Here is a 21,858-nt window from a genome sequence, read left to right as displayed (position 1 = left end):
TCCAGTGAGGTGTTAAAAATGTCTGTTAGGACACCTGCGCATTCCCTGAACACCCGCCCAGGTATGTTGTCGGGGCCTTCCGTGGGTTGACTCTTTTCAGAGTCTTCAACACATCGGCTGTGTCCAGGCAGAGTGCTTCCTCTTCCTGGTGGGGGACAGTTTTCATTGCCGGAGTACTGTTCAGTGCCTCGAACCTCCCAAAGAAGTTATTGAGTCCATTGAGAAAGACAGCATCAACTTCGCCCACTGGGGGGGAGGATGGATTGTAGTCTGTGATTGCCCGTATGCCTTGCCACATTTTTTTTTTTTTTTTCCCCACCAGGGGGTCCTTTTTGTGGGCTCTAGTGTCCCTTTTTTATAGTAGGCTGACAGGAAAGGGGGAGGGAGAGGGGGAAGACATGCGGCAAATGTCGTTGGGTCCGGGAATCGAACCCGCAAAGGCCGCGTCGAGGACTGAAGGCCTCCAAACGTGGGGCGCGCTAACCTCTACGCCACTGGAGCACACCCCGCCTTGCCACATACTCCTGGTGTTGCTGGTGTTGTTGAAAAACTCCTGTATTTTCTGACTATGAGTTCACTTTGCTAACCTGATAGCACGGTTCAAGTTGGCTCTCGCTGTCCTCAGTGCCTCCTTGTCGCCAGACTTGAACGCTGAGTTCCGTGCTTTTAGCATTTCCCGTACCTCCTTAGTCATCCAGGGTTGTTGGTTGGCCCGGGTGATGATGTTCTTAGTGATGCTGATGTCCTCTGTGCACTTATTGATGTAGGCTGACACAGTCATGGCGTACTCATCGATGTTGATCTGGTCATTGTAAGTGGCTTCTTCCTTGAACATCTCCCATAAATTCTCCCTAGGTGTGAGTATGTGTGTGAATGTTTGTTTGTCCTGTATGTCTCTGTGTTGCCCTGCAACAGACTGGAGACCTGTCCAGGGTGAACCCCACCTCTCGCCCAGATCGCAGCTGGGGATAGGCACCAGCAACCGTCCCAACCCCATTAGGGATAAAGGGTGTTTAGACAATGGATGGATGGATATACATAAATATCCAACCCTGAGGATTGAGAAATGTAAGGCAAAAAATATGTAAGGTAGAGCAGAACAGTGATTCCCCAACTAGACTATGCTGAAATCTTATTAATTGCGATAATTCAACAAAGGTAAATTTTCCCAGCAACCATACAGATTTTGATAAAAATGACAAGTAACATGACGTTTAAGGTAATAACATTACCTTAAGTGAAGAAGCATTGATTGTGAAGAACAAAATCAATTTCTGTTCTTCTCATTTGGTTGTTCTGATATGGAGTGAGGGTTCCAAACAGAAAAAACGTCAAATCCTGTTTACATCTATGAACATTCTTAAACTCCCTCTGCATACTAACAGTCTGTCAGTCTAGAGATGATCCGTCTGGGTGGTCTGAGCTTCCTGTCGCTGTGTGCGTCCCTGTAGTGAGCTCCAACCAGAGCCATGGGGAATACCCAGACTGCCGCAGCGAGAGGGAGTCCGGAGGGGAGGCGTCTCTCCTGGTGTCTCCCCTGGTGGTAGCTGGGATTGTTATAGGACTGGTCCTCTTCCTCTCCTGCATCACCATCATCATCGGCAGCCTGCGGAAAGACAGTCAAATCAGAAACCCACACTTTAACGCCAGCTACGGTCAGTCTCTTTACCAAACGTTTCTGGTAAAGTCTTGGAAAGCTTTAACTGTGAAGCAGCACTGAGTGTGAGGTGAAAGCATAAAACTGTACAGCCACATTAGCGTTTATTTTCAGAGTAACATGAGGTTTGTCTGCAGGACACGATGGATTTTCCTTTGGTGGTTCAGCAGGGGAACTGAGGTCCAGCTGCATAGAGGACTTTCCTCCTGCTTTAGACTTTGATTCCTTCAGAGAGAGTCTTCCACAGATTACCAGCCTGTTTCCTGACTCTCCACCACGGTGAGTAACATGAATGTGTATGTACCAAACTTCTCACTGAAGATCTGTGACAAAACCCATACAGATGTGGATCTACTGTTGCCATCACTCAATCAGCAATATGTTTCCTTTGGTGTGGCCCTTTAAAATGATTGAAAGAGAAGATGTCTTATCCCAAAGCAGTGGAGGATAAATGCAAACAAGCTCCAAATTTTGAGGTCTAGCTAGCTATCCCAAAATGCATAGTAACACGAAAATAGGACAGAAACTTTTCTGGTTAAATGTTGAAATAGAAAAGTGTCTGTTATTTTTTTGTACATACATCCCAAATACAGATTTGGTAGCTTTATTTATTTATTTATGTATGTATGTATGGATGTATGGATGGATGGATGGATGGATGGATTGATTGATTATTGGTAAGCTCTTGATTGATGTTAAAATCTTGTTCTGTTGTTGTCAGAGTCGGTCCTAGCCTGTTTGGTGCCCTGGGTGAACCACCTATCCACCGCCCTTCCCACTTGCAACCCCGCTTCTACTCAGCTCCCTGCGCTCCAATTCCTACACTTCAGTCTCTAATAACTGAAACATGAGTGCTTTAAAATGTCTCATTCCAGTGTCTGCAAATAAACCTATTCATAACATCCAAATCTATAGTATTTTGTACCACATTCTCTCTAATAGAGCTTTAATACCAAACACTGAATATATAAGAAATTAGACTATTGTAAATTACATTGTCAGCAATCTGATACAATCTGAAAAGAAGACTCAGATTGTACTCATTATTAACAATTTACTAAATTGTAATGTTTAATGACTTCAGCACGTAAATCTTTTTACTTTCACTCTGAGCACAAAAAAAATAATCTGAAAACCTTAACATCAGCAATTAATATTAAACAAATTAACATGCTTTGGTAAATACTTTTTCTTAACACATATTGTTTTGCAATTAGTTATCACACTAAATAAAATACATAACATAGCTTCACAAACTTCAGAATGTATAGGGGAAACCAACAAATGCTTCAAGATAATACACAGGGCAAACCTGTCAGACTTCGAAAAGGGCTAAATAACCCACTAGCATGCACTACCGAGAGCGAGCGGTGGAGTGAAACATACTCTTTATAACGTAAAAAACTTTATAAATCACATTATGATTTAAAGATAAAAGCCAGTGTCATATTTTTGATCAAAATGTCAGCTGGACTAATTAGCAACTTTAGCTTCCTCCTCTTTGCACTGCCTTAAATTTCATTCACTTAATTCCAATTATTCTGTCTTTAATTTTAATTTCTTAATTTAAAGGTCTGGTAAAATTAGAGATAATCCTGTTTTTTCTAGTTGAGAAACTGGTGTTTCTGTTTAAAGTTTCTATTTTTCTATTAAAGCTTACATAACATCAAGATTCATGATTAAAAAGACTTGCTAGGTGCTAAATCCAGGCATGAACTAAGAAACTCTTACCTGATATGAAATGTGTTCGATCTCATTATGTACATAATCTACTGAGTTTCTTTTATTTATTTAGATTCTGTAAACTTTCAGTTGAATAAAGTTCAACATCTGTGTTAAGGGTTTGATTTTTGACTGTTAACGATTATTCAAGTTATATTCATGCTCTTATTTTGAAGTGGGTGAAGATGCATCAGTTCCATTTCCTCTCATGTTCTCTGTGTTTGCCCCCAGTAACTTTAGTTCAAACATATTGGAATAAAATAAAACACTGACAGGGGGGAACAAGTTAAGGCTAATTGGCTTTTGGAAGAGCAAAGAGGGGGGAAAAAAAACTGATTCACACAATTATTTTTTGACTTGAGCAAAAATGATCTGCTCTGAGCAAAGTGTGGGTCAGCATTTGGTCTTTTTTTAAAATTTCATCCCAACACCATTAGAAAGAAAACATAGTCACAGTTCTATAACTGATGACAAATACAGAAATCTCTCCTTTTTTCTGATGTCTGACCGGTTCATGATCCCAACCCATCCCGAAGCTGCTGCATGTGTGTAAACTGTTGGGTGATTGTTATGATCTGGAGCCTTAGATTTGGTCCAGATCTCAGTGCTGGAGATTTTATCTGTACCTCTGTCTGCATACAAACACAGAGATGTCAGTCATAGATTGTCAGAGTTGTGTGCAGCCTGTGTAAATGTCTGGAGGGACCAGCGGAGCAGCAGGGCAGGGCCGTAAAGTGGTGGAGGGCAATAGTCCCCTCTGACGGATGGAGTTTGGCGTTTCGAACCCCAGAACTGGCCTGATGATGAAGAAGGTGTTGCAGCAGGAGGAGGATGTTGATTGACAAAGGCAGGGATCTCTGTAGGTCTGATGAGCTTCTGTCTCTGCATGGATGGTGAGGTCACACAGGACTTGGGTGCTGGTGGGAAGAGTACTGACTTAGAGCAGCAGGTCTCAGGTTTGAAGCTCCCTTCATCTTGTCTCACGATCTTTCTGGTCCGTTGAGATGCAGACGCGCTGACCTAATAGAAGGAAGGCACCAGTTCTTGTTCATTGCCTTTGTTCTTTGTCTTTGCCTCTGTCTTGGTCTTTGTCTTTATCTTCATCTTTGTCTCTGGGGTCTGAACCCAGCTGATGAAAGAAGTGCAATTTGAAGCCACATGTTGGCTGACATGTTGGTCCCTATGAACAGGACAGTTTTTGGCTCTGTGGCCCCGGCTCTTCTTCAGCTGCAGAGTTCTTTGTCCATCTTGATCTTGGCTTGAAGCTTCCTGGAGGATCCAACCAAAGGTTCCTCTTTTGCTCTCACCTTTTATAGGGTTTATCCACGCTTTTGGTACATTTGCATTGGCTAGCACTGATGCTGTGCTTATTTCATTGGCTGGCTGCTTAGACAGATGATCTCATATCCATCACATTATGTCCTGATGTCTGTTAATGTCTCAGGTTGCTCAACGGTCCTGCTACATCCATTACCTACACAACCTTTTCTCTGAAAAGTTGAAGTTGTTCAACAACCTGCTTCCAAATAAGGTGTTGACCATCTCTGCTCTCCTGTTAGTTCCCCTTTTCTCCCCTAACCTTTCACCTACCATCTACCTCCAACATATCAGTGATGTTTAATTGCTGTTACACCTTTTACACCATTTCAAGTTCAATGTCAAAATCACATTTATAACTTCTTTAGCTTCTCTGATTTAGCATTCATTTATAATTTTATGATAACCATAACTTATTATTTACTCATATTATAATCTTAATGTGAGTCATTACAGATGTTTTCAGAAAAGAAACTAAGAATATGTCGTGATCTGTGTTTTTGTGTTTATTTTGAGTTCTTCTGAGTCTCCATGTTGTCCTGTCTCCCCTTGATTAGTTCCCAGGTGTGTCTTGTTCCCTGATTACCTCTTGTGTATTTTAGTGTCACCTGTGTGTCTGTGTCTTCGTCGGATCCTCTTCGCACTTGGTGTCCTGTTCCCTGTGTCCTGGTATTTCATTAAATTCATCATTTTACACTTCTACTTTGGGTCTGCTGCGTCCTACCTCACCTCACACCACATCTATTTATGACAGAAGGACCCGACCAAGACCGATTGGTGAGGCTCGCTACCATCACGGACCCAGCGGGCTTGACAAAGACCATCCGGGACTATGTAGCGGAGGTGGCAAAACCATATTCCGCCCGTCACCAGCTCAATATACCCACGCGTCTGGTCGTCCTGCTGGACTACTGGCTCCCGCGACTTCCGCATCTGGGACTGGTGGAGTTGCAACAAGAGGCAGAGTGGCAAATCCAGTTAGCAGCGGCCGTGCTGAAGGGTAACCCTCTGGCTCCCAAGCCGGACAATCTTTCCGCCACCCCTGCCTCAGCCCCAGCGTCTCTGGAACCAGCACCTCCTTCAGTCCCAGCTCCCGTATCTCCGGAGCCAACGCTACCTCCAGTCACTGCTGCAGCCGCCACTTCAGGGACAGCTGCCGTACCTGCAGCTCCCACGTCTCCGGGACCAGCGCGTTCTCCAGTGCCTTCAGAGCCTCCAGCGTCTGAGCACGCAGCAACCCTTCCGCGGCCGGAGCTCAGCCGTTCCCATGGTAATGGGGTTCCAGGCGGCACGGTTAGTGGGTTTTCCGGCCCCAGTTTGTGGGTTTTGTTTCCCTAGTACCAGTTCCGAGCCCCCTAGCATCCCCAGTGAGCCTCCTCCCTGTGCTCCTCCCGAGACCCAGCCTCCCTGTGCTCCTCCCGACTCCCAGCCTCCCTGTGCTCCTCCCGGGACTCTTTGTCGCCGCCTCGGGGCAGCACCAGGGACTCTTCCTCGCCCTCAGCACTGCAGACGGCCCCCAGACTTTCCCCGTGGGTTCTGCCTTCTGCGCCCCGGTCGGCCCCGGGACCTTTCCACGTGGGTTCGACCCCTGCGCCTCCGCCCACCCTGGTTGGGCTGATTTTTTTTTTGTTTTGTTAATGGACTCTTTGCCCCGTTCATGGTTTCCGCCCACCCTGTGTGGGTTGTTTTTTGTTGTTTGGACTCTGGCCCCCCCATCCATCGCCCCGCCGCCCACCCTTGTGTTTTTCTTTGCAGACTTGTTTTGGGAACATCAGACCTTGTCTCCCGCGTGGTAATGGGGTTGTCTGATGTTCCACTGTTTGCCTCTAGTCCTTCGTGTTACCGGTTGCTACCAGCGTCGAGCCCTGGCTTCCGCTTGGCCGTGCTGCCCGGTGTTTTGGAGTGTTTGGGACATTCTTCATTAAACTCATCTTTACATCTTCTACTTTGGGTCTGCTGCGTCCTACCTCACCTCACACCACACCTATTTATGACAGAATAATCCATAATTCTAATTTTTTGAAGTTACAGTTACTTGTTTTACTTGTAAGAGTACCCACCAATGTAAATGTAAGTATTATTATAAGCAAACCAATATTAATATAAGCATTTTACTTTGAATCTTATTTGATTACTCAAAATGTTTAGACTTCATTCTTTAAAACTTTCATGCTTTGAAATAAAGAATAGTCTCAACTATTTTTATAAATCTTCAGGCTGGAAACTTACTTCCTCTTTTTTCAGGAAACCTGCTCTTCCTGTTTCATGACTCTCTCTGTCTGAGTATGATTTTTTATGATTAGATAGAAAAAGGAAGTAGAATTAAAGCAAAGTTTGCAGGAGACAAAAACAACACACAGAACCAAACTGATTTTATTGAAGTTTAAGTCTATTTTTGGGCCTAGATGTCATTTGTGTGATTAATTTTAAAGATAAGTTTATTTATTAGTACTGTTAAACTTAAATCTCCAGCATGGGGAAGCGGGATGATCTCAGGTTTTATTGACTATATATATAAATAAAATAATAAATTCCCTTCTCACCCACCGCGGGTGGTCTTCTCTCTCTTATCCTCTGAGCTCGGGTCCTCTACCAGATGCCTGGGAACTTTAGGGTTCTGCGCAGTATCTTGGCTGTGCCTAGGACTGCACATTTCTGGACTGAGATGTCTGATGTTGTTCCTGGGATCTGTTGTAGCCACTGCCCCAGTTTGGGGGTGACTGCCCCGAGGGCCCCGATTACCACGGGTACCACTATGGTCTTCACCTTCAGGGCCCTCTCCAGTTCCTCCCTTAGGCCCTGGTATTTCTCCAGTTTCTCATGCTCCTTTTTCCTGATGTTGCAGTCACTTGGTATTGCTACATCCACCACAACGGCTTTCCTCTGTTGTTTATCCACTATGACAATGTCCGGTTGGTTCACCCTTACCATTTTGTCTGTCTGGATCTGGAAGTCCCACAGGATCTTAGCATTCTCCACCACCTTTGGGGAGTGTTTCCAACTTTGATCTTGGGGGTTCCAGTCCATATTCTGCACAGATGTTTCTGTACACCATGCCTGCCACTTGGTTGTGTCGTTCCATGTATTCTTTCCCTGCCAGTATCTTGCACCCTGCTGTTATGTGTTGGACTGTCTCAGGGGCCTCCTTGCACAACCTACACCTTGGGTCTTGTCTGGTGTGGTAGATCTGGGTCTCAATTGCTCTGGTGTTTAGAGCCTGTTCCTGGGCGGCCAGGATGAGGGCCTCTGTGCTGTCCTTGAGTCCAGTTTTTTCCAGCCATTGGTAGGATTTTCTGATATCAGCCACTTCGGTTATTTGCCAGTGGTACATCCCATGTAGGGGCTTGTCCTCCCATGATGGTACCTCCAGCACCTCAGCTTCTGTTCCCCATTGTTTGAGACATTTGCTGAGCACATTGTCCGATGAGGCTTTGTCCCTGATGTAGCTATGGATCTTGGATGTTTCGTCTTGGACAGTGGTTCTCACTCACTAGTCCTCTGCCTCCTTCTTTGCGGCTTGTGTACAGTCTCAGGGTGCTGGATTTGGGGTGGAACCCTCCGTGTATTGTTGGTAGTTTTCGGGTCTTAACATCTGTGGCCTGTATCTCCTCCTTTGGCCAGCTAATTATTCCTGCAGGGTATCTGATTACTGGCAAGGCATAGCTGTTTATTGCATGGATCTTGTTCTTGCCATTGAGCTGGCTTCTCAAGACTTGCCTTATTCGTTGGAGGTATTTGGCTGTGGCTCTTTTCCTTGTGATCTCATCGAGGTTGCCATTTGCTTGTGATATTCCCAGGTATTTGTAACTGTCCTCTATGTCAGCTATTGTTCCTTCTGGGAGTGAGACCCCTTCTGTGTGGATGACCTCCCCTCTGTGTAATCATCCGACCACACTTGTCTAGTCCGAATGACATCCCAATATCCGTGTATATCCTGGGGATGTGGATCAGTGAGTCGATGTTTCGCTCACTCTTTGCATAGAACTTGATGTAATCTATGTAGAGGATTGATGTTTGTGATGTTTACATTGTACCCTGTGTTTCTTGTTCAGCCAATCCAAGTCACATCCCTCATTTCCGTTATTCCTCGCACCTGTTTCTTCCTAATTGTCTCCCTTCTTAGACCTCTCTCAGTCACAACCATGCTGCCAGATTATTGAACGCTTTCAGCAAGTAGTTTTCCAGCACTTCTACCTCGCCCTCATAATCACGACCACGCCTTGTTCCTCGGACCTGCCCCTTTTGCCTCGCCCTTGTCGGACTGTTACTGATCGCCCATCTGGATCTCGACCCACGCCTGTTGTAGTAACTCCGCTCTCGCCCACTCCCATGGATTCTGCCCTCTGCCCCAATTGTGTATGACCTCGGCCCGTCTGACTAGGATTCAGAATCTGGATTTGGTTCTTCTGCTGCCCCCACAAAGTTAGCACGCTGCCCTGCATCAGCGCTTCCCTCCCCAGGCACTTCCTCCCGAGCTCTGCGTCAGCGCAGCATCTGCTCTCTTCCTTGTTTCTCAGGCGATCACCACATTAACTGATCGCCAAGCCAGGTTAGTGTTTCCCTTCACACACACACTAACAGATCTCTTTTTATTGCTATTTCTCCAGTCATCAATCTCTCCTTTTCGCCCCCCTTCGCAGTGCTGCAGCTGACAATCCTGTGCCCGGTTTAAGCTGCCTTTTAATAAGATATCGGCGTTTACTGCTCATTCCTGTGTCGTGGCTGAATTTCTGGGTCCCTCTAGTGAACAATTACAGTATAATCTGGCCACTATGGACCCATCACACGCACAGGAATGGCGCACTACTGTAGAGAAATCCATTATCAAATTGGAGGCTAATATGGAGGAAATGATGTCTATGCTTTCCGAGTTGACAAACCCCACAGCGCCTCCTAGTGCCTTGACTGCCCCATGACATGCTCCTCCTCAGCTGGTGCGGTTACCTCTTCCGCAGGTGCCCCGTCTGTTCCCTCCCGAGGTTTTCTGTGATGAGCCTAGCCAATGTCGGCCCTTTATTACCCAGTGTGAGATTCATTTTGAGCTTCAGCCCAGCTCTTTTCCCTCTGAGCGAGCTAAGGTCGCTTACATGATTTCTCTACTATCTAGCAAAGCTAAGATTTGGGGTACCGCCGAATGACAGAAAGACTCGCTCATCTGTTACAGTTTTAATGATTTCTTCAAGGAACTAATATGTGTTTTTGATCCTTGCCTCCCTGAGAGAGAGGTAGCTCGAGGGCTCTGGAGAATTAAACAGGGCAAGAGGCGTATTAATGAATATATCATTGACTTTCATACCCTTTCTGCTGACAGTTATTGGAATGATGAAGCCTTGTGTGACGCCTTTTGCCAAGGTCTGAGCGAAAGTATTAAAGATGAACTCTCAACTCGTGACCCCCCTAAGGATTTGGCTGACCTTGAAACCATGGCATCACGGATTGACTAACCGATGCATGAAAGAAGGCTAGGGAAGGCTTCCGACCGACTATACCAGACTACATCCTTGGGGGTCCCCTCCAGGCTCACAATGAGGTCACCGTTGCCCAAACCACCTTCCTCTCCCCCCCCCAGGACCAACCAGAACCAACCAGAACCAATGCAGATTGGTCACTCCAGGCTGACACCCGAGGAGAGGGAGCGCAGGCTCAAGAAGGGCCTTTGTTTCTACTGTGGCAGTGAGGACCATCAACTTTGCCAATGTCCCTCCAAGAGGTTAGTTCCTTCAGTCTGTAGTGCTCTACTTAACCAACATACTACTACCAAATCTTCATTAATTACCATCAATGCTCAGAAATCTATATGTGGTCGCTCCCACTCCTTAGCAGCTTTTGTTGATTCTGGAGCTGACACTGAATTTATGGATGCTGCGCTAGCCTGCTCTCTCCATTTGAAATTAAAAGAAAGTACTCGGAAGACTGAGGTCCAGGCTATTGACGGTCATGTTTTACACCAGGTCAAGCTGGAGACAGAGCCAGTCCGACTGATCGTGGGAGGGAACCATCAGGAATCCATCTCTTTTCTGATCATCAACTCTCCTAACATTTCAGTAATTCTTGGTGCCACCTGGTTGAGACTACACAACCCACATATTGACTGGATCCATGGTTTGGTCCTCAGATGGAGCACTCATTGCCTGTCCACCTGTCTTCAAGCTGCTAATCATCCTGGGCCAGTTTCCTTTGGTCCCCCAGTTCAGGACCCTGACCTTTCAGGGATCCCCAAGGACTACCATGACCTCAAGGAGGTTTTCATTAAACATCGTGCCACTTCTCTGCCTCCACACCGCCCCTATGATTGTGCCATCAACCTGCTTCCTGGCACCTGCACACCCAAGGGTCGTCTATTTTCACTCTCAGTCTCTGAAGACCAAGCCATGCGAGACTACATAAAGGAGGCCCTCCAAGCAGGAATCATTCATCCTTCAGCATCCCCCGCTGGTGCAGGATTTTTCTTTGTAGGAAAGAAGGATGGTTCACTTCGCCCCTGCATCGACTCAATGACATCAATGACATCACCATCAAGAACCGTTATCCCCTCCCACTCAGACACTGCATTTGACCGCATCCAAGGCTCTACCATCTTTACTAAATTAGATCTAAGGAATGCGTATCATCTGGTGCATACTTGGGAGGGGATGAATGGAAGACTGCCTTCAACACCCCTACTGAGCATTATGAATATTTAGTGATGCCATTTGGGTTGACTAATGCACCAGCAGTCTTCCAGGCCCTCGTGAATGATGTCCTTAGGGACATGATTGGTCTTCATGTCTTTCTCTATCTACATGACATCCTGGTTTTCTCTAAGGATCTACCCTCTCACATCAACCATGTTCGTTCAGTGCTTCTTCGTTTACTACAGAATAACCTGTTTGTTAAACCTGAGAAGTGTGAATTTCATGTGTCCCAGACTTCCTTCTTAGGCTTTCTAGTCTCCCCCAACCAGCTATCCATGGAGGACCACAAGGTTTCCGCTGTGCTGAATTGGCCTACTCCTCAAGACCGTAAGCAACTCCAGCGGTTCCTGGGTTTTGCTAATTTCTATCGGCGGTTCATATGCAATTACAGTTCTATTGCCTCACCCCCTCATGCTCTAACCTTTCCCAAGTCTCTTTTTCAGTGGAACCCTAATGCGAATAAGGCTTTTCAAAGACTCAGCATCAGGCAAGCCAGGTGGGCCCTCTTTTTCTCTCGTTTTGTATTCACTTTGTCCTACAGGCCTGGCTCCAAAAATGTGAAGCCTGATGCATTGTCCAGGATTCATGAACCCCTGAACGAACCAGTGACTTCTTCAGAAGAATTTATTCTTCCAAAGTCTATTCGGCTGGCGGTAACTTGGCTAGAGGTTGAGAATCGAGTCAGGGAGACCAACCAACAGCAATGGCCCCTCCCAGGCTGTCCTCCCCACCGCCTCTTCGTACCTAACAATCTTATCTCCGAGGTACTAAAGCTTTGCCATGTATTTAAATTGTTTTGTCACCCTGGTGTAGTCAAAACCCTAAAAGTGGTCCAGTCAAGCTTCTGGTGGAGGAACATGGCCAAGGATGTGAAAGAGTTTGTCTCTGCCTGCCGGGTCTGCTCCCAGGCTAAACCTTCTCGCCGACCCCCAGCAGGGCTTCTTCACCCTCTACCTGTTCCCCACTGGCCTTGGTCGCATATTACAATGGATTTCATCACAGGATTACCCACCTCAAACAGGTACACTACCATACTCACGATAGTCGATCGCTTCTCCAAAATGACACACTTGGTTCCCCTAGTGAAATTGCCCTCCTCTAAGGAATTAGGTGAGATCCTCACTAGAGAGGTGTTCAGACTTCATGGGCTTCCCATGGACATAGTCTCTGACCGTGGCTCTCAATTCATCTCTCATTTTTGGAAAGAGTTTTGTAGGCAGCTTGGGACCCAGGTGAGCCTCTCCTCAGGTTTCCATCCACAGACGGATGGTCAAACTGAGCGTCTTAATCAGGAAGTGGATATCAACATTCACATGCTCTGTGAACAGAATCCAACCAAGTCGGAACAGAATTTGCCTTGGGTGGAGCATGCCATCAACTCACTTCCCTCCGGTGGCACTGGGTTGTCTCCCTTTCATACTGTTTATGGTTTCCAGCCACCTGTTTTCTCCTTGCAGGAGCGGTTGGTCATGGTTCCCTCTGCCCATGCTTCAGCCAGGAGGTGCCTCAGGGTATGGAGAAAGGCCCACAGGGCTCTCTTAACCACGTCTGCCATGTATTCCAGGTCAGCCAACCGACACAGGATCCCGACTCCTGCTTACCTTATAGGTCAGAGGGTGTGGCTGTCAACCAAGGACCTTCCCCTTCGGGTGGAGAACAAGAAATTGGCTCCACGTTTTGTCGGACCGTTCCCCATCTCCAAGGTGGTGAATCTTGTGGCCGTCCGCCTCCAGCTGCCTACTTCTCTGAGGGTCCATCCCACTTTCCATGTCTCACGCATCAAGCCTGTTGCCACTTCCAGATTCATGCCCTCCTCCAAACCCCCTCCTCCCGCCCAATCTTCGCTGGGGGTCCCGTCTACACTGTGAGACGTCTACTCCGATCCAGAAGGTGGGACCGTGCCACCCATTACCTGGTGGACTGGGAGGGTTATGGGCCAGAGGAGCGCTCATGGGTTCCATCCCGCCACATTGTGGGCAAAATCCTCATCAGGGATTTCCATCGTGATCACCCCAACCAGCCTGGTGGTCCTTCAGGGGCCAGACCTTGAGGAGAGGGGGTACGGTGATGTTTACATTGTACCCTGTGTTTCTTGTTCAGCCAATCCAAGTCACGTCCCTCATTTCCGTTATTCTTCGCACCTGCGTTTCTTCCTAATTTTCTCCCTTCTTAAACCTCTCTCAGTCACAACCACGCTGCCAGATTATCGAACGCTTTCAGCAAGTAGTTTTCCAGCACTTCTACCTCGCCCTCATAATTACGACCATGCCTTGTTCCTCGGACCCGCCCCTTTTGCCTCGCCTTTGTCGGACTGTTACTGATCGCCCATCTGGATCTCGACCCACGCCTGTTGTAGTAACTCCGCTCTCGCCCACTCCCACGGATTCTGCTCTCTGCCCCAATTGCGTATGACCTCAGCCCATCTGACTAGGATTTGGATCTGGATTTGGTTCTTCTGCTGCCCCCACAAAGTTAGTACGCTGCCCTGCATCAGCGCTTCCCTCCCCAGGCACTTCCTCCCGAGCTCTTCGTCAGTGCAGCATCTGCTCTCCTCCTTGTTCCTCAGCTGATCACCACATTAACTGATCGCCAAGCCAGGTTAGTGTTTCCCTTCACAGACACACTAACAGATCCCTCTTTATTGCTATTTCTCCAGTCATCAATCTCTCCTTTTTGCCCCCCTCCGCAGTGCTTCAGCTGACGATCCTGTGCCCGGTTTAAGCTGCCTTTTAATAAAATATCAGAGTTTACTGCTCATTTCTGTGTCGTGACTGAATTTCTGGGTCCCTCTAGTGAACCATTACAATGTTGGCTCCATTCTCGAGTCGGTATCCATAGCCAGTCTTGTTGATGATTTGGCTGAGGGGGTTCAGGCCTATGCAGAACAGCAGCGGAGACAGAGCATCTCCTTGGTATATGCCACATTTGATGGACACTTGTGCAAGTGGTTTGAAATTGGCTTCAAGGGTGGTTTTCCACAGCCTCATCAAGTTTGCAATGAAGGCTTTCAAGGTCCTGTTTTTGTTGTACATCTCCAAGCATTCGATGATCCAAGTGTGTGGTATTGAGTCATAGGCGTTCTTGTAATCAATCCAAGCCGTCCACAGGTTGGTGTGTCGGGTTTGCAGTCTCAACTGTGTGGTCTACAAGGAGTTGGTGTTTGGCTCCTCTACTATTTACGCCGATGCCCTTCTGTGCCGTGCTCATGTATTTATCCATGCGTTTGCTTATCTTAGATGATGCCTGACATGAGCTTCCAGGTTGTGGAGAGACAGGTTATTGTTCGGTAGTTGGATGGGACTGAACTCTTTGATGGATCCTTCTGGATCAGGATTCTGTGTCCTTTAGTTAACCAGTCAGGGTGAGTCCCATTCTGTAGCAGCTGGTTCACTTGGGCTGCTCGCTCATGGAGGGCAGTGAGTTTCTTTAGCCAGTAGGCATGGATCATGTCTGGCCCTGGTGTTGTCCAGTTTTTCATACCTGAGACTCTTTCTTGGACATCTGCCACAGTGATGGTTATCGTAGCTTGCTCAGGGAGGTTGCTATGGTCATCTCCTAGAGAGATTAGCCACTGTGCATTGCTGTTGTGGGATGCTTCCCTTTCCCATATGCCTTTCCAGTATTGTTCAGTCGCCAGCCTTGGTGGGTCTTCAGCCTTGTTATTACCCTGCCATTGAGAGTACACATCAGCTGGTTGGGTGGAGAAGAGCCTGTTAATCCTTCTGGCTTTATTCTCCTTTGTGTATCTCTTTAGGTGGCTGGCCAAGGCTTGGATCCTCTGTTTGGCAGTTTCAAGTGCTTCAGGTATGGGCGTCTGGCTGTACTTCTTGGGTACTGGTCTTTTCACTGCACCCCTATGGAGCTCTGATAGTTGGCTCACTTCCCTCCTTGTTGCCTTGATTTTGGTCTCTAACCATCTTTTCCATGGTGGGTATTGGATCTCATGGTTACTCTTCTAGCCAAGCAGCTCAAGGATCACTGATGCTGAGTTGTAAATCAGCTCATTGGTTTCCGTTAAGGTGTTGTAGGGATCGTTCTCAATGCTGCATTCACATTTTCAATGAGGCTTTCTCATGGTATTTCACTCAGCCATTGTAATTGGCGTCGAGGAGGTCTGGTTGTCATTCTTGCCATGATTCTATCTCTCAGGTCAACTGCTGCCTCATTCAGCTCTGTTTCATTCATTGTGGCTGCATACTCCCTCTCTGGGCGGGGATTTGTAGTTAAGCCCTGCCCATCCTGACATCCAGGTTCCTCCTCTTTGCCATAGCATTTGTGTTGTACCTCGCAAATCTCAATCTGTGACAGCAGTTGCCGTTTGCAGATGTTGGAACACTGAGCTACTAGTTGTTTAGCATTTAGTGTAGACTGGGGATTTCGAAGTAACAATTCCTTCCACAGTCTTTGCATATAGCCTCTCCAATTAGGGTTACTTGAATAGTAGCATTCCAACAGATGCAAGTTTTCACCTCTCGACCATTTCCGCCTTGTTCCAGTAGCCCATTTTTCATCAAGGTGCTCTGGTTCCCCAGCACCTGAGGCAGATCTTGTTCGGCCGGGCGACGTCTGAGCTGGCGTGTTTCCTCGCTTCTCAATGTCTCTCATGGTGTGAGGTAGGCAAGTAGCTCAAAGGATCTTGCCTAAGGACCCAGACTGGATAGCGCAATTTTTTTATAAATTTTTTTTTTCGGTTTCGGCCTGGATTCAAACGCGGGCTTCCCTGGTGAAAGACTGTTGACTTATCTATTAAGACCCCAATAGATAGACTGGATATATATATATATATAGGGTATCAGGAGGTGTGCTGGTTCCTCTCCAGGTCGCCAGTCTGTTGCAGGGCAACACAGAGACAGACAGGATAAACAACCATGCACACACACACACACACACATACACACCTGAGGAGAACTTAGAGAGACCAATTAACCTGACTGTCATTTTTTTGGACTGTGGGAGGAAAGACCCAGGACCTTCTTGCTGCAAAGTACCAACTGTGCCACTGTGTAGCTTTTTATAGTGCTGGTGAGAAAAGCCATAAAATACAATTGTACTTCAGAGCTACAGTGATTGCTCTGCATAACCTGATAAATGTTGCAAAAAGGTGATAAATAATTACTTCTTCCTGCTGTTGCTTCATGCTGAGAAATCAAATCAGGCATCTCACTCAGACACACACAATACAATAGTATGTCTTTCTATCTTCACAGTGACTTTGCATTGCCTTCCATTGATTTTTTTTATTTATTTATTTATTTTTTCCCACCAGGGTGTCCTTTTGTGGGCTCTGGTGTCCCTTATACCACAGTAGGCTCACAGGAAAGGGGGAAGGAGAGGGGGGAAGACATGCGGCAAGTGTCGTCTGGTCCGGGAATCAAACCCGCGACGGCCACGTTGAGGACTGAGGGCCTCCAAGCGTGGGGCGCGCTACCCTCTACGCCACCGGAGCATGCCCCATTTATTTCTTTAATCTCACCCTAAACTAACTCTTACTGGAACATGCCTGACCAGTAGTGGGTCCTCACAATGTCATATTTATTGTTGGAAAAATGGGCACTACAAGATGAAAAATGCTAAAACACACATTACATTGTTCTATTGTTTATTGTTCTCTTCTTCCACCCATTTCAAACCACTGAATAGTTTTTTTTCTTTCAGCCATCCTAAGGTTTCATCAAAACCGGAACAATACAACAACCTCCCACAAAACATTATCTGCTGCATAGAGATTGTTTGCATGGGCTTTCATTGCTGCCATTGTTCTATATGTTCTTGGTATATAGTACAACTGTAGAGGGTATTAAAATGTTAAGCTTTATTTGTTATTTATTGTTTTCTCTAAAGCTAATAAACTTTAAATGTAATCTCTCCTGATGATTAAAACAAATTTAATGCAAAAACAGTTAATGGGTAGGTTGGCGACAGACATGACTTTGAATTAAATGAAAGAAAAAACTAAGTAAAAAAAACTTTTTGGTTGCATCCTAATGTTGTGGTTGTTTTTCTCAAAGAAGCTTCCAGGCATTGCTTCATTTGTGTAACTCTCACTGCATTCCACCAGTCAAACTTCAGGCATTGATATGCAAATATGTAAGAGCATCAGGCCTAATGTGGTGATTGGGTTTTTACCGGCCCAGGCAGCATTATTGTGATCCTTAGAGTCTACTGCACATGTTTACACCTCGTGTTAGCTTCCGCACACTGTCCATCATCTTTCATTCTCACTTCAATGTGGCATGTCTGCACAAGTTCAGCTTCCAAGTAGCTTAAGTAATCACAGAGAGCTTCATGAAAACACCTCCCGGTTCTGACAAGGGTCTCACAAAGGCTGACACTGCTGGTGGTTTGGCTCATACTCACAATTGTACAGTCCAGGGACTGTACAGGTCCCTGGATCCAGGACTTGTACAGATCTAGGGTCAGGAAACGAGCAACTAACTGTGCAGACCACACACATCATTTATGCACACTGATGTGGTCAGCTGGATGTATGAAAAAGAGTCTGGCATATTGTTGCACATTATCCCAGTTGTCTGTCCCAGGGTTTGGAGTACCCTTTGGTAAAATGCTTCATATTTTCATACATTTTAAACTATCCGACAAACTCACTTAGGTCTTCATCTTCTTGGAGAAATCTGCTCTGCCATGTGATTGTGACAAGTTGACATGGTGCCTAAATCCTTATAGTTTGTGCTTAATCGTGACAAAAATGTGGAAAAGTTATGAATACCTTTAATGGCATTTTAACCTACTGCATTTTTCAGACTATAAGTTGCTACTTTTTTCTACACTTTGAATTATGCTGCTTTTCTGTGGATTTTTCTTCAACCACCACGGGGCTCTTTAGCAGGAAGTTAATCATTGGAAGTCAATATTGGAAATCAAAGAAGAAAATGCAAATTTTAATTTAAAACAACACATGCTAGCAGCAGGCATGACGGAGAAATGTTTTCAAACTCACCCCCCCCCCCCCCCCCCCATTATGGAATAAGTTTATGTAATGCCACTTTTAAGCTGAAAGCTATCGATCTGGCACTATAGATTGCTGAACGTAAACTCAGGGTGAATGAATCCATGGTTCAGCGGAGACTCAGGGCTGCGTCCTTGATAGCAGATTTATTAATGACGCAGAGTGGCTGAGATATCAGTGGCTTATAGCCAGGTGCAGTTTATATGTTTCCAGTTTTTTTTTTTTTTTACTTTGTGAGTGCAGTTGATAGTAAGGTGCATTCTATAATCTGGAAAATACTGTAATTCCCAGATTTGTATTAATGTTCTTTCTGCCTTTATCTCTCCAGCTACAATGAGTGTGTGGGACCAGATTTGTCTCAGATCTGCATACCAACCGATGACCCGCCTCCATACTCACTGTTGGACCCGTGCTGGAGCCCGGCCCGCTCAGAGGAGCAGCCTCCACACTCGGGTCCACCAGATGCTTCACAGTACTGTGGAGAGACGTCCGCCAGCATTGCCTGGTCCTCATCGTCCTCCTCCGCTTCCTCCCACTGTGCCCTGGGACTACATGAGCGGGAGCAGCAACACATTGCATGTATTTCCTTCCCAACGCCCCCTTATGATGCAGTGCTTGGAAAGCAGGGACAGCCCCTACCCCTCATGCCATGTAACCTTAACAAACACTCAGACAGGGACTATGATGAAAACTCCCAGCAACTCCCGGCCAACCACATCTCCTAAGACCGTTGGTTTGATTTCCTCAGCTGAGTTCTCAGCTGTCTCCTGGTTATTTAAGCTAACACTTAGTGAGCAGCTAGGCACCAAGCAGTAGAAAGGAACAATGTCTGAATATCTTCCATACAGTTGGTAACACACTATTGCCGTTTTAAAGCAAGAGAAAATCTTTTTGTAATAATGAGGTGGTTCATCCGAAATGATTCTTCGCTGACCAACAACCTGTTAAACTACACAGCTCTGTTATTTCTTTATATTTTTAAGGTTATTATTATGGGATACTAATCTTCCACAAGGTTATTATAGATGGCATTTGTCTACCATCTAGTTGACATGGTCTCAGATTTCTTTACATTTGCTCTAGTATTATGTTCAAAACCAACACAGGAGTCTAGACATTAGACTCCTATGTTGGTTTTGATTGGTCACCAATGGCAGTTCTGTAACGATGGAGTCCCGAACAAGCCCCCTTTTTCTGCTCATCCCTCCCTTTGTCCAATCACATCCACTAACAAAGTAAATATTAGTTATGGGGTGTCATTTATTAACATACACAGTCAAAAATTAACAGCAATAACTAAATCCAAGTTAAATATTCCAATCCATTCCAGCTTTAGTTATAAAGCACTATAAAAACAACACAGATGACCAAAGTGCTGTACACTATTATTTTAATTGAGAATTAAATATTTAGCATAAGAGAATAAACATTTAGCTCCTAACTAAATATTTAGTAAACTAGCTAAGTATTTAACTCCACACTAAGTATTTGGCTTGCTAATTAAATATTTAGATTCTTAACTAAATATTTTAGTTTGTAACTAAATATTTAGCTTCAGAATAGCTGACCTGGCTAGTGAGCCATATCACCCCTATCAAAACCTGCTACTGATGTTTAGTAACTTCCTGTGTAGCTTTGTAGTAAAATAGGATGAAATAACCAGTAGTCTACCTGGACATGAGGGGAGAACTAATAAATCGCCATTCTTCCTGTGGAGGTTATTAAAGTTTTCAGCACAGCAGAATGATGATGGTCTGAAATTCTTGCTAATGCCAATTAATTGCACCCTGAAAGTGTGGAGAGACTCGGCTCCATCTGTTTTGTCATAATTCTTCCAATAAAGGGCTCTGGTTTTAATTTCATGCTAAAACTGGAGCCAAGCAGCAACATGTAGCTTGGAGCCTTCCCTCCCTGAGGCTGGCCTGATGCAACAAGGACTTTAACACATTAACCTGTAGACCCACTGCAACTCACTGCTGCTCCACAAATAGAGTTCTGCTCCAAGAAGGAAACAGCTGTGTATCACAAGGAAAATTACAGTTTGGAGTTTTATAATCAATCAATCAGTTTATTTGTAAAGCACATTTCAGCAGCAAGATAGTTCCAGGTGCTTTACACCTTAAACTGTCACAAAATTACAAAGTTCTAAAGAAAACAGTAAACAACTGAACAGACATTACGTTTTCACCAAAATCATGCACATAAAATATGTTGGTCAATATTTAAATATGTCGGTCAATATTTAATTCATTACAGTTCAAAAACAACTCATTCAGGTGGGTTTTCAGTCTTATACAAATCTGAAAAGTGTGGTGTGCATATGTATTTAGCCTTAAAATATAAGCTACTCATTTGTTAAATTGAATAGCTTAGATCAGGGGTCTCAAACTCCAGTCCTCGAGGGCCACAGTCCTTTCAACTTTTAGATCTGCCTCTGCTGCACCACACCTGAATAGAATAATTAAGGCTCTGGAGAACTGATCTACACAAGGTGGAGGTAATTAAGCCGTTTCATTCCAGTATTTTGTACCTGTGGCACATCTGAAAACTGCAGGACAGCGGCCCTCAAGGACTGGAGTTTGAGACCCCTGGCTTAGAGTATATATTCATGTGCCATGCGACTGACCGGTACAGCGCCCACTTGACGGCAGACTGTCGATCCGCCTGCCGATCTCCCACTCCCTTCTTCCCTCACTCGTGAACAAGATCCCGAGATACTTGAACTCCTCCACTTGGGGCAGGACACCCCCCTGACCCGGAGAAGGCACTCTACCCTTTTCCGGCTCAAAAAGTTCAAATCAAGGTCCAATTGAGAATCTATTGAAGAACTTAATAGTTGATGTTCAGAGTTAGCGTCATCTGGTTTGACTTAGCCTGAGTTACTTTTCATAGAAATATAGTGAAACATGAGCAAAGCTGATATACAAACCAAAGCTAGCTTCTAGAAGCTATGGATTGCTTGCACTCAATTCCATCCATCCATCTTCTTCCGCTTATCTGGGGTCGGGTCGCGGGAGTAGAACCTTCAGAAGGGAGGCCCAGACTTCCCTCTCCCCAGCCACTTCTTCCTGCTCCTCCGAAGGAATCCCAAGGCGTTCCCAGGCCAGCCGAGAGACATAGTCCCTCCAGAGTGTCCTGGGTCTTCCCCGGGGTCTCCTCCCGGTGGGACGTGCCCGGAACACCTCACCTGGGAGGCGTCCAGGAGGCATCTTGACCAGATGCCCGAGCCACCTCAACTGGCTCCTCTCGATGTGAAGGAGCAGCGGCTCTACTCCGAGTCTCTCCCGGATGACTGCGCTTCTCACCCTATCTCTAAGGGAGAGCCCAGACACCCTACGGAGAAAACCCATTTTTGGCCGCTTGTATCCGCGATATCGTTCTTTCAGTCATGACCCAAAGCTCATGACCATAGATGAGGGTGGGAACGTAGATCGACCGGTAAATCGAGAGCTTCGTTTTTTGGCTCAGCTCTCTCTTTCACCACGACTGACCGGTACAGCGCCCACTTGACGGCAGACTGT

The 21,858-nt window shown here is 45.8% G+C and overlaps 1 protein-coding gene across 1 annotated transcript in view; it reads left to right on the top strand.

Annotated features, from left to right (window-relative positions):
- Positions 1-21,429, top strand: part of bean1 (brain expressed, associated with NEDD4, 1) — a 63,549-nt gene extending 42,120 nt beyond the window's left edge. The window contains exons 3-6 of the mRNA XM_044136471.1: positions 1,452-1,655; positions 1,795-1,936; positions 18,666-20,717; positions 20,908-21,429. Of these exons, the coding sequence (XP_043992406.1) occupies positions 1,452-1,655; positions 1,795-1,936; positions 18,666-19,062 (743 nt within the window). The 3' untranslated portion in view covers positions 19,063-20,717; positions 20,908-21,429. The remainder of the gene's footprint in view (positions 1-1,451; positions 1,656-1,794; positions 1,937-18,665; positions 20,718-20,907) is intronic.
- The last annotated feature ends 429 nt before the right edge of the window (positions 21,430-21,858 follow it).

Source organism: Gambusia affinis, linkage group LG13, assembly GCF_019740435.1.
Source record: "Gambusia affinis linkage group LG13, SWU_Gaff_1.0, whole genome shotgun sequence".
Lineage (NCBI taxonomy): Eukaryota > Metazoa > Chordata > Actinopteri > Cyprinodontiformes > Poeciliidae > Gambusia > Gambusia affinis.
The sequence above is the reverse complement of the archived record's forward strand: the minus strand, read 5'-3'. Positions and strand labels throughout refer to the sequence as shown.